The 13,123-nt window shown below is 42.7% G+C and overlaps 1 protein-coding gene across 1 annotated transcript in view; it reads right to left on the bottom strand.

The window, feature by feature from the left end:
- The window catches only part of LOC308105474 (vinculin), a 41,837-nt gene that overhangs the window by 4,737 nt on the left and 23,977 nt on the right, over nt 1-13,123 (bottom strand). The window contains exons 6-17 of the mRNA XM_080456205.1: nt 11,122-11,282; nt 7,667-7,757; nt 6,457-6,604; nt 5,124-5,277; nt 4,591-4,766; nt 3,917-4,107; nt 2,656-2,855; nt 1,264-1,392; nt 958-1,107; nt 724-832; nt 330-632; nt 89-213 (exon numbers count right to left, since the gene is read on the bottom strand). Of these exons, the coding sequence (XP_080312331.1) occupies nt 89-213; nt 330-632; nt 724-832; nt 958-1,107; nt 1,264-1,392; nt 2,656-2,855; nt 3,917-4,107; nt 4,591-4,766; nt 5,124-5,277; nt 6,457-6,604; nt 7,667-7,757; nt 11,122-11,282 (1,937 nt within the window). The remainder of the gene's footprint in view (nt 1-88; nt 214-329; nt 633-723; nt 833-957; nt 1,108-1,263; nt 1,393-2,655; nt 2,856-3,916; nt 4,108-4,590; nt 4,767-5,123; nt 5,278-6,456; nt 6,605-7,666; nt 7,758-11,121; nt 11,283-13,123) is intronic.

Below are 13,123 nucleotides of genomic sequence, written 5' to 3'. Positions count from 1 at the left end.
AATGCATATACTGCAGCAGAGGCTCTCTTCAAATACGTAGATAACTGGAACATTTGGTTGTACTCTGAGGTAAGATCTGAGGACTTACATGGAGCTGATCCAGCTCAGGAGGAGGTGGTGGGAAGTCTGGCTCCTGTGGCTGGAACGCCTCCCTCACCTTCGCCACAGCTCCCAGTATCCTGTAGCCGGAGTCCAGAAAGCCCTTCTGAAGATCTAGCAACCACAAAAGACAGGTTATTGTAGTCTAGAGTTTCCATATTGTGTCATGAACTCTCAGCACTAAAATAAATGCCAACTGTCAGTAAATACAGCGAGTAAGATGAGCGTACTTGGATCTTGGATGTTCCCTGCAACGGCTTTGGCATTCATCACCATGGGCGAGATGGTCTGGCTTAGCTCATCGGACGCAGCCTTCACCATCTCCCTGAACTTGGGATCTTCAGAGTTCTCCATCTCTCGTTTAGCCACCAGGAGGATACGATTGGCTCTGCGCGCGATGCTGGTGGCGCCGGCGACCAGCATTTGGGGCTGGTGATTGGTCATGGCCACGCGACACTTGTCCAAGTCCTTCTTGATGGCTTCCTCCGAGGCATCCAGCAGGGACTTGGTGTCGATAGCCTCATCCACCAACCCTAAGGATAGAGACCACGTTAATCTGTGGTAACCACTTGGGGATGCAAGTCTTTATTCTGAAACCTTTTAGAGATTGTTATTATATTATACCGGTCATTTTCTCAACATTGTCCATCCACTGGTTCTTCATGGTTTCAAAGTGCTCATAGGCAGCTTGGTTGCCAGGGTTTCTCAGAAGAATACGAGCGGCAGATACCACCTAAAAGATATTATACCCATTAACTGTCATTATACAGCCAACTGGCAGACAATTAGCTCAGCTAAGCCAGAAATACTCAGCTTGCACAAACACAGAAACAGCCGTCAAACAGAACCGTGACATACTTGTGGCGTTAAGTCTCGTGTTGACTTAACGGCAGCCTGGATTCCCTCCACTGTGCTCTTATTGGCCGTTCCTACGGCAGCAGCCTTCTCTGCCGTGGCGCCAAGCTTATTGGCATGGTTCTCAAAGTTGGCAGCCCGTTCATCAAACACCTACAAGTAATAAGTAACAGATTAAAACAATTATCCAAATGGATTTTTTTGTTTATTATTGGGCATAATAAATAAAAAGGAGATAAGATAAAGATAAAACAGACTTATGACATCATATTTTTTACTGCGGTAGCAAGGGATGACGGCATCACTGACCTCATCCCTGTTGGGGGCGTCGAGGGGGGCCGTGGCGGCCACTGCCAGTAACTTGATGGGGGTGGTGGTGTCACTGAAGATGTCAGACACCTCCTGAGTCATCGCTTCCTGCATCTTACATTTCAGGTCCTGGGAGGAGCACACGCACATGTTTTAGACACTCTTCTGTTCTGCTTCTAACTTCACTTCAAAATTGGAAATGTGTTGCATTCTCTCTTTGTGGGGACTATATGTATTTGAGTTACACAGAACACAAATGGAACTCCTGATACACTCCTATCATTTAAAAAAGTTGGCAATTTTAGGAGAACCATATAGTATATTCGGGTGGAAACCGAAACTGTCCAAAACTAACTTTTCAGAATTCCAATTAAAAAATAGCAGATCTACAAGTTTGGAGCTAGTAGATCGGCTATTTTTGCTACTTTTGTGCGACACTGTAGTATGACGAAGTAGGGCATTAATTTACGAAAAAAGGCTTTAAAAAAAAGGAGATAAGAGGTTCCTGCCCGACAGCAATGATATCTATTCATAGCTGAGCCATATATGTACATTAACATACAGTAATAATTTTCCCATCAATGGCTTTATTGTATCATTTTTCTGTTTGTATTCTCTCCCAAGTTACAACATAACAGAATTTATATGAATAATTGAGTCAATGTTGGCATCATTGTATTGGAGTAACTCATGTTTCAAGTTATCCTACGTAAATCATTATTTTCTCCAGGGACAAGTAACTTCCAAAACAAGGTACTACACAATGATATCTAGTGTGTTGGATGACCCATTAAGGGAAGCAAATTTACAGTCTCTGCAAGTTGAGTACCATGGTGAAGTGAATTTTTAGTGGCTTCCTCAAAAATCTAACAAACCACGGTATGCTTTGGAAAATGGGAAACAATAATATCAGTATACCGTGAGTCATAGCCAATTGGATAAACATGCCAAACCACTGGTGTTTCTTTCAGCGCAGTATAAAAGATCAACCAGCAGAGGGAGTGCTTGTCTATGCCCCGTCACCTGTGCTACTTATCATAGCATATTGATGCTGTTGGGCAGAAACCTTGTATGTCCAAAACCGTTACTTTTCAGGAAATGGACAAAATAACCTGTGTTCTAATGGATAAAATGTAGTTATTATTTAGTCACAAGCTCTTGTTAATACTTTATGGATTCAACATTTATAAAACCCACAGAGAGACATAAAGAGTAGATCTACAAGCTAACAACACATAGCGATACATCACGTTGTGAGCTTGTAGATCACCTATTTTCGCTACTTTTGCCTGCCACTCTTGTATGATAAAGTAGGGCGTTGATTTACTAGAAAACATAGATCAAATCCTGTCAGAGACGACATTACGTTTGCAAGTCTGTGAGCCGTCTTACTTTGAGCGCCTCCTGCAGCTGGTGAGCTACGGCGCGTGCCTGTGGCGAGTCCCCTTCACCCCGCGCGGCCAGGTCTGCCAGATGGGCCATGAGCTGCTCCACCTGCTCACACTTGCCCAGCAGCTCCTGTCTGTAGGGACCCGGCAGGGCGTTGGCCAGCCGGTGGCCCTCCGCCACCAGCCCACGGATGGCTGCCTGGCCTGGACGGACACACACACACACAGTCAATCTTAAATATATATTTTTGGGGGCTTTTCTGCGTTTATTTATAGTGTATAGCAGGGGTTTTCAACAGGTGGTCCGTGGACCACTTGTGGTCCCTGAAGGTATTGCATGTGGTCCCTGACCATGTTGCAATTTTTTTTCTTTCTCCTTGTTCCACAGAACAGTGCATATTATTGACCTGGTGACCCATGATGACACGTCAATGATGTCGGTTACTGGGAAGTCGGAAGTCGAGAAATTCCACAGAAAAGGGAGTTAGAATCTCAAGAAGGGGAAGTGTACCGGATTGACTGATGGAGTCATCATTATTAGGAAATGTGCCCATTTAATTGAATGTGTCTGGTTGATTCTTAGTCAGGGTGGTGGTCCCTGGTTCACAATCAGTTGAAAACCCCTGGTGTATAGTAGAGATGGGACAGGAAACAGGGAGAGAGAGATGGGGAGAGACATGCAGCAAAGATCGTCGGGAACGGGACTCGCACCCGCGATGCGCTGTCAGGCTACATTAGAGCCTAAGTGCCCTGACCGCTAGGCCAAAGGTCTGGCCCACACAGTCATCTTGATCCTCCTCTCATTTTCTTTTACTTTATTAATTTGAACTTTTAGTAACACTGAATGAGGCTGAAGGGCAAATGATTTGTGGAGGAGTCATTTATATTTTATACTTTGTTCGTATGATGGTGATGGAAAATATCCGCTCTATAGGCTTAGAAGCGGTCACAACATGGTGATAGCTTGTAGATCTACATTTTCAGAATGTTTTGTAATTATTTGAAAATATTAAATATTTCTAAGTGACTACAAAGCCCAGGGCAGAACAGCGAGACGGGAGTTTGTTTCATAAACAATGTAATAGCCAGGCCTCAGAATAAGACAAGACAACTCAGACATAAAAATTATGAGGTTGGAGAATCATTGTGGAATGTGGTGTAGTGTAAAAAGAAAAGCAAAGCACATAATTATGCGGAACGGAGGAATGTGAGTGAGTTTGTGTGTGGGAGAATTTGGGGATTAGGATGACGATAACCAGACGTACCCACGCCGCTGTCATCCACGTTGGGGTTGTCAATCCAGCGCTGTGCCTGTTCAATCTTCCCCTCCAGGTGAACAGCTGCCTTCGCAGGCCGACTGTTGGCGACAGCTTTAGTGGTCTTGGATTGCAGGTTCTGCAGTGCTGTGGCGATCTGCTTAGCCAAAGCTCTGGCCTCTGGGGTGTCACCTTTACCCCTGTGAGTGTTAAAAAAGAAAAAATTCTCAGTAAAGAAACATAGCCACAACACACACTTAAACCCTATATCCTTCGTTGACTGGGGTCCCCCAGGAGTCTATACTTGGACCCCTCTTTTCTCCCCTCTGAACCAAATCTCGAAAATAGCTTTCAAAGTTCATCCCTCACACATCATTGTGTATGGTATGAGTCATCTCTGACCATAAGAAGATAGTCACATTGGTATGTGTTTGTATACAAAGTTATCCTGGGGCAGCTACCAAAGCACATTACTCTTCAACAACGTGGGCATTACAATCAGGTCTTAAAATTATAACTCATATCATGTTCCCACTCTGAGAACTGAATTTGGGAATGCTTTTAGCTATGCTGCACCATTCTCGAGGAATCTACTACAAAGAGATTTGAAGCTAGATTCCCCCATAATAGGGACGCTAGGGTTCATGTGGTTAACAAACATTCCCCAAAAGCCAACCACTTACTGTCTTCTGAGTTCAGAGAGCTTGGCGGTGAGGGCAGCAATCTCTCCAATCGAGCGCAATATGTCATCTCGTTCCTTGGGATCTTCACACATATCGGCAATCTTTTTAGCCTCCATGAGGAGGCCCCTGATGTTCTCCTCCCCCTCTGGGCCACCGTTGGGGTCTGCCAGCCAGTTCTGCAGGGGCATGACAAAAGAAAAGAACACTCAAAACACTAGTCAACACTTTGCAAATTCTACTGTTTCGCTGTTTGACATATTTACAATGTATTAAAGCAGGAAATTTCAAGGATAATGACATATGGATTGTGTGATATATGGCAGTGATTGTTTGTTCTTTTTTTGAACTCTGGACCACTAGCATATTTTGAAGAATCCTCAAGGACTACCCCAGCCCACCTCCCCACAACAATATGTTGTCACAACAATATATTTTCTTTAAACATTTTCCCATGGACCTGTAATTATGCCATGGACCACTAGCAGCCTGTGGACCGCTGACTGAGAACCACTGAGGAATGGCAATGAGCTCACCTGGGCAGCATCAATCCTCTTGGCAATAGCCTGCTTGGAGTTAGTCATGGCTTCCAGTTTACGGGCAGCGTGTTCCACCTTGCCTGTAAGCACATCCAGGCCCTGGGACACCTGCTGGGCTTTCTGCATGGCGGCAGGAGCTGCACCTTGTCCCCTGGGACGGTACAAAGAAGACGTATTTAATACAAAAAGCCGCAACAATGCTTGATTGATTGAATACTTTGTTAACAGTTTGCAAAAACAAAGCACGGTGGCAAAGATTTATACAAAAGAAAAAGGCCAAGCATTTTCCATACCATGGTTTGTTAAGATTTTTGCAGGAGCCACTGGATTACAGTTATGTTAGTACGGTATGAAAATGGACTTTCAGACTTGAAACTTGCCCGAGATAGAATCCAACACACTAAATATCATTGTGTGGTTGTGGTTTAACTGGACAAAATATCGTCCATGGTTTATTAACCATTGACTCAATTATTTAGGAAAGTTCAGTCATGTTTTCATGACTTCTGAGAAAATGTAAGCATGCAAAATCGGAAAATAAAGCTAGTAGCAGAAAGATTGTCTATGTTTATGTATGATCTATGGCCGAAGCCGCGAGTAGACAATGATGATACCAATATGGTCCTTTAATAGTTCTGGAATACATTAAGAATAGTGCTTTCAATATCTGAACGGCTCTGTTACAAGTTCAATGGGATATCTCAGTTTTTATAGAAATTCAAGCAGGGTCTAAATTAGATTATGGATTAATACAAGACAGCTGCTTTTAATCTTGCCGAGGGGTCCCTGGCGGCAGCCAGATCTTACATCGGCGGGATATCACTTACAGTCCACTCTCTCATGCTATAATCCTCACTAACATGCTTAGCACCTTACACTTCCCATTTAGCATGGAAATTGATGCTACTGTACAAGGGGGCATATCCCAATCAAATTACCCAATGAAAATTCAATTCGGGTATGTAGGAACATGTGTTATAGCTACAAGACATGGGTGTGTTGTAAGGGTGCAACAGCAGAGATCTACAAGTTCTCAATGCATCACAATGCGACACATTTTGAGCTTGTAGACCAGCTATTTTAGCAATTCCTTGCGTGACACCGTTGTACAACTTATGAAATACGTTGTACAACGTTGTACTAGTTGATAAGAAAAACATCAATACAAATTATTTTCATGTCAATTTGTAAAACAGGGAGGAGATAAAAATGACGCAATGAAAATTCAATTTGGCTATGTGGGAACATGTGCCATAGCTACAAGACATGGGTGTGTCAAACAAAAGTCAACCGGATGGCTTGAGAGAGGTGTTGTCAGCCTGATTTATACCTGGCCCGCATCTCAGAAACTTGATCAGTCATCTGCCCCAAGGTTTTGGCTGTGCCTACGATCTCTCTGCGCTCTTTCCCTGCACACAGCTCTCCCACTTTCCCAGCTTCGTCCAGGATCTGACGGATGGCCTGCTCTCCTGCATCACCTTGACACAATAACATGCATATGCTTCAACTCAAACTTCACTTTATCACATCATAAGTTTACAGATGTAAAGGAGCTGGTAAAATTATTGTTTGTGCTAGCTACCAATGCAGTCTGCAGTCTCATTTTAAATAAGAAGAATTTGCACAAGTCTCCTGTGCAAATAAAATATGTCACATCATATAGCAGCAGATATCAAACACGTATAAAATGTATGGAATGGGAGTGTATTCACACAGTCATATTGTACATAAAGTGATAGTGCCAATGAAAGGGGAGCATGTAAAACTTGACAGGGCGACAGGGCCATAGTGCTAGCTAACGGCAAATTCACACCAGCAGCGGTGAGCAAATGTGCATAGTTCAGACATTTGCAAAATAGGCGTGTCCAAGGTATGAATGTCACACTCATAAATAAGCGAGCTGTGGTCCAGCGAGAGCTCCGCTGCTCCCAGCGGCTCAAAGCTAGCAGCTGTGCCCGGCACGAAAGCTCACAAGTAGGGAGGAGAACTGGAGAAGTACAGACACTCAATGCTCATCTCTGGAAGCTTGTTTGTAAACAGTCTATACATTTTAGGTAAGAAATAGGCCATGCAGTCGCTCAACCTTGATTCATTTCACACCTACTTTGTTATCAATATTGGGTACTCCCATACAGTAGTGTGTTGCTGACCGCTGAAGTGGCGTTCAGTGTGTTACGCCTAGTCTATGCCTATTTCAGAGCACAGTGTGCTTCTGGTTGACTGCCGCTCTGTCTCGCCACACAGCAGACACGGCAAAGTTGAGACTTCACCGTGGCCGCAGTGTGGCAAGGCAGAGTGGCAGTCAGCGAGAATCTCTGCTGTGTACTGACTCTGCCTCCTGCCATGGAGGGGAAAGCGGTGATGGGTCGCTCCTCTCCATAGACAATGCATCAAACCTCTCCTTTCTCAGAGCGTGGAAGCTAAATACCGTTGCTGGTGTGATTTCAGCGTGAAGCAGGACACGCAGTTTGATTTAGTTATTTTTTCCATTCTTCTATTTATTTATTGCAGAAGAAGAATTAGCATATTTTTTTCATTACCTGCTTGAGCATTTGGGTCCCTCAGCCAGTTCTTGGCATGGGACATCTTGGAATCGATCAGTCCTAGAGCTCTCTTCATGGCCTCCGTGTCCTTGTGGCCAAGAAGGAGGTTGCAAAATCAATGCATGGCTTGAAACGTAATCAATGCATCTCAACAAACACAAGAAAAGGACTCCATCCATGCCTCAATCAATAAATCATCTTTAAATCATGGTCTATGAATTTATAACTGTTTGATAGTGAAAAGATTCCTTATACAGTCAAGAGGCTCATGAGAATAGTTCTGTGCTGTGACCGAGTCATGTATTCTGCCCATGTTTGGACAAGGGCAGATGTGTGATATCATTATGAAAATTGGTCACAACATAGTCTAAGTATAGATAAAATAAATAAGCTCAGTGATTTGTTCAAGAAACACTCCAGAATCTAGTCATGACTGTGACAGCAAACCATTGCAAAACATTCCAATAGAAGACACATCGAGCAACCATCTTCAATGCACAGCATTACTTCACGGTAAAATCCTTAGTGTTAATTTATCCTCAGAAAAAGTAGCAACGGGGCCCCGTAAGGGTCCATTTGGTTCAATCTTTACTCTCTTCCGAGTTAAATTAACACTGGGAACATACAGTCTAATATCAGGCTCAAACTTTGTCGGTGCATGCTGTTTCAATAACTCTTTCCCACTGTCAATAAAGAGTGTGAGTCACATCATGAAAGCCAAATAACGGTTCATTGTATCTCAATCAGAGAGGATGGAAATACAACAGTAAGTAACCCATGATTTATACTTGGTTACATGAAAGTAGCAGATCTACAAGCTCACAACACGTCGTAGCGTGACACGCTGTGAGCTTATATATCTGCTATTTTCGGTGCACAACACTGGCGCACAACGAAGTACAAAACCGTCTCGAGACCAAGAGCATCTGGCATTGACAGTGAGTCCATTCATTTGCCAAGTGTGCAGAACAAAGCACTGTTCTATAAGACATGTGGCACAGTGGGAGACACAGTGGATGACTGGGTGCTGAAAGTGAGCTTGATTTTCATGGTACAATAATAGAGCTACACATAACGCAAGCGACTGTTCTCTATAATTCCCCTCATGTGAGTCTAATGATTATCAGGTTTTCAAAGAAATGCTACACTCTATGCTACATCTGTTGATGTGGCTGCAAACCAAAGGGGAAACGTTCTTTTCACTTGAAATATGCAGTGAAATGTATACCCTTTTCAAATTTATATTATATTAATTTGAACAGCTTTGCATGTGTAATAATGGCTGTTGACTGACGCAAAACGGAACAAGGAATTGAAAAATAAAAGGGCGTGGAGGGGTGTGAAGTGATGTCATTACAGCGGTGTATGTTTAATGTCAGTAGACCCTTGTGTGGATGGTTCAAGTGACAAAGCTCGCTGGTAAGAGGGAGTTGGTGAGATGACAGATGAACGGAAAGGATCTTCTTTGACCAGCCTACTCATATCTTATGCAAACACACAATACAGTCTAGAGCCCGACCCATATTTCGGTTTGGCCAATATAATGGCCATTATTTTACTTTTTTAGACTACGTCTATATAGGGCTTGAGTGGATAAATGAAATAAAATTCAAGTTTATGTGCATTTACTTGTTTGATTGTTCATTACTTAAAGTTAAATGTTCTTTTCATATACACGTATTGAAATTTAAACTTCAATGGAAGATTTTTTTTTCTCAAATTGATTAGATAATTGTGCACTTTTTGACAGAATATCAGTCAATACATTGGTAAACAGTGGTCTGGGACTCGCCAAAATCAGGATCGGACCCATACATAAACCTGGCATCAACCTGGCATCGGGTTCTAGACAGCTCATATCTTATGCAAACACTCTCAATACAGTCACACCTACAGTACGGGATGATGTCACTCTGTATGCAAGGTTGAAGTGCATGGGATTAGTAATGAGGATTGTGTAAGGGTTAGAGGCCATATTTAGTATTCATCAAGCATGGGAGCAATTGGGTTTGCATTTGATTAAAAAACAAAAATTAGAATAAAATCAATATCATCATAGTTGTGTTTTTTCTGTGTGCCCTTTTCCTATGGCTATTAAACGTAAGACCACATCAGGAACATTTTGTTTCAAATATTTTCTTGAAAACGAAAAGGAGAATTCTGAGCGGACTTACATTAATGAAGCCTAAATCAACAATGTTAATGAAATCACCGGGTTAGGACATCCACAAGAAATGTATTGAAGGTTTAACTGACATAGGAGAAGGGCAAACTGCATTTCATACAATGTTATGTCATAAAGCAAAATAAATAAGTGAGAGGGGGGGGGGGGGGGGGGGGGGGGTCATATATGGTCAATATTTCAGCTAATCAATTTGCTCAACAACCCAAAAAAAACAAATTCATTAGCAGAGCTACAGCATTAACCACTTTCAACCTGTCGTCCATATTTTTGTCGTGTCATATAAGCAAAATCTGACAAATTGACTAAATGTTTTAAAAACAGCTAAAATAGTCGATCTACAAGCTTACGACGCGCTGTGAGCTTGTAGATCAGTTACTTTGTCTATTCGTCGTACAATGAAGGATTGGGCTCAAGTGGTTAAAACCCCTAAGGCATCATCTCACCCTAGTTACTGACAGTCAAATGGTTTTAATTTATGTCACATCCGCTGGGCTATTGAAAAGCACGCATGGCACAAGACAGCACACACATCTACCAGACATGCTGCTGCACAACCACAGGGCAAGACAGGTAAGGCTTACCTTCTACAGGGGGGGACAGGGGAGAAGGAAATGGTGAAAAGAAAGGAAGAACAACAACATAAATACAAATGTTTCACCGGACACAGAGTACCAAAACCAAGACCAACACAAATGAGTCCAGAAAGCCGAAAAGAGGCACAGGAAGTTCATTTGGAGAGTAAAAAAAAGGACATTGGAGGGGCAGTGCATGCAGAAGGAATGCAGGGTAAAGGGGGGAAAAGTCCAAATAAACCAGCTACGGAGAGAAATTCAAGGCATTACCTGCTTAAATGGAAACACATGACAATAAAATAAGCTTGAAATAGCAATGCAACAACAGACATTTTGACCTCATAATAAGGTCATCCTAAAATAAAAAATGAAATATTAACAAAAATGCATTTTTTTTTATCAAGGAAGGAAGAAATACTTAACAGTAAATGAGGTTACTGTTCAGCCTGTAGCCTTTCCCTGAGGCATTCTGGGACTGTGTGAGAGAGCGCGTTGAGAGGGTGTGTTGGGGAACGAAATGCAAATTTTGCTGCATATGATCACTGCTACTAATTTTGAATTATGTGAGCCTAAATGGACAATGCACACAAACAATGGCTTTAATAGGAAAATGGTCTGGCGACAGTGTGTGTAAGTAGTAAGAGCCTTCGACTAATCGTGGTATTTGCATATCTACATTTGCATTATGTACGTACCTTGTTCGCCCAGGCGTCCTCATCCCAGGACGTGAGCTGCAGAACTCTGATGATCTCATTTATCTCAGCACTCATCTTCTCAAAGGTGAAGTTGCGGTTCTTCAAGGCTTCTTCAACACCCTGGCTACCAGAGGTCTTTGTCGTCACAAAGATTTTGATGCCTATGGGGCATAGTAATTTAGGACATTTAAACAAGCACGCACAATCATGTAATAATACGCTCGAGGTCCTACAAGAATACCGTCAGATATTGGCACTGGTGTGCTGACCTACGACCACAGCACACCAGTGAGTGTCAATATCTCATGGTATTGTATGACCGCAAGTGTGGTTGTATGACCTCAGTTTCATTATCAATATTTATGACTGGATGACAACACAATGATGACACATGCTCATTATGAAAAGTGTATTCCACAAAGAAAAATAGATCCTTTGTTCCTATTGCTTTCTAGCTCATGCAGGCTGTTGTTTGTAAGCGGGATAAATGAGTTTGATGAGTTTTAGGTAAATTGTCTAAAAGAAATTAACAAAGTTGACCAGGGCAGTTCAGGGCCACCTGAAAACGTACAGTATGTCCGATTCTTGGGGATTCTATTAATTGTGTCTAGGGTGCCCTGCTATTTAAACAACCAGACACCACCACAGCATGACATTTCTACCACAAGAGCTGAGCTACAGTCTGGTGGCTAAGATCTTTCCTTTTCACATTAACTACAGTCCAGCTATGAAATCTGTGAATGATTTGACACTATTGCCTGGCTCCAGCCCCTGAATCACTATGCCCATTTAAAACAAAATGAATTGGAAATTCGAACGGTCACTCGGGTCACGGGTTAGCAGATTCCAGCCAAGTAACGTGGAAAAACATGCAAGCGCAGCCGCAGTAGTCTAAATCCAAGAGAGAACTTTCAACTATCAGGCTCCTCTCCTGTGGAACCATCTTCGAGGTTTGGTCCACTCCAGGAGGCAGACAGCCTAAGAGCAGGCTTAAAACTTTCCTTCCATTTGGGGAACAGCACCATCATCATCATCCATAGTCTTTAACATCGTCATAGCCAGTGCAGCGCCACGTTTGATTACCTCATTAACAAATGACATGACCTGCCTGGTGAAACATGTTCAACAACTTAACAAAGGGATTCTACCGTTGCGCCTCAGCCTTAAACGGCCAGTCCGGTGCGTCACAGGGATAGGGACAATATATGCAGAAGAGAGAACGCTGGAGCAACACGGACAGTTTAGGCCTTTTATTTATTTTCGGTGCAAGTAAAACAGACTGACGTTTCGGTCTTTCGACCTCAGAGTCATAAATGGCAGCACCAATGGTCTAAATGAAGAACTGAGCCTTTCATGCTTTCTATAGACGGTCCCTGAGGTTTCCTGACATTGCTTTTGTGTGCCATGTACTCTTGAGAGTGTTCCCCTTTTTCTTTTTTGTGTCTTAAAAATATGATTTAGTCAAAATGTATTCAAAATGTTTTTGCATTGGCCCAACATTGTTTGGCCCCTCTTTCTACTTGTACACTGTTTTAACCTAACCTTACCAAGGCATTATATGTGTAGACTATTTTTTATATTTTGTAATATGCTAAATGGTCCACATGCCCAGAACTAAGCCTAATCACCACTGATAGGCGCAACCTTGAGATTGTGACATGCAGTACTAGGTAATTACCACTAAACAGAGGGCCATCCACCATTGGTTTATTGAGAGCACAGCCCATGCTCACCTCTGTATATAATGGACCCTTCGCTAAACCCCACCCCAAAAGCGATTGTCCAATGCCAGCTTAGCAACCGTTGTTAGCCTGGCATAGGTCTGACTCTGGCAAACTTTCGTCACCTGCCATAGCTGTCAATGTTATTTCGCCCGCACACACACAATCATTTGCAACATAATAGCAATAATAGGAATACCACGATAACGCAATGGTGACTATGAACCACGTACCCAAACCCGTTTGAGGCTGCTTTTCCCAAGCTGAAATCTGCACTTAAA

This window comes from Gymnoscopelus braueri (assembly GCF_963280865.1).
Source record: "Gymnoscopelus braueri genome assembly, chromosome: 17".
Taxonomy (NCBI): Eukaryota; Metazoa; Chordata; class Actinopteri; order Myctophiformes; family Myctophidae; genus Gymnoscopelus; species Gymnoscopelus braueri.
This window is presented reverse-complemented; position numbering and strand designations above follow the sequence as displayed.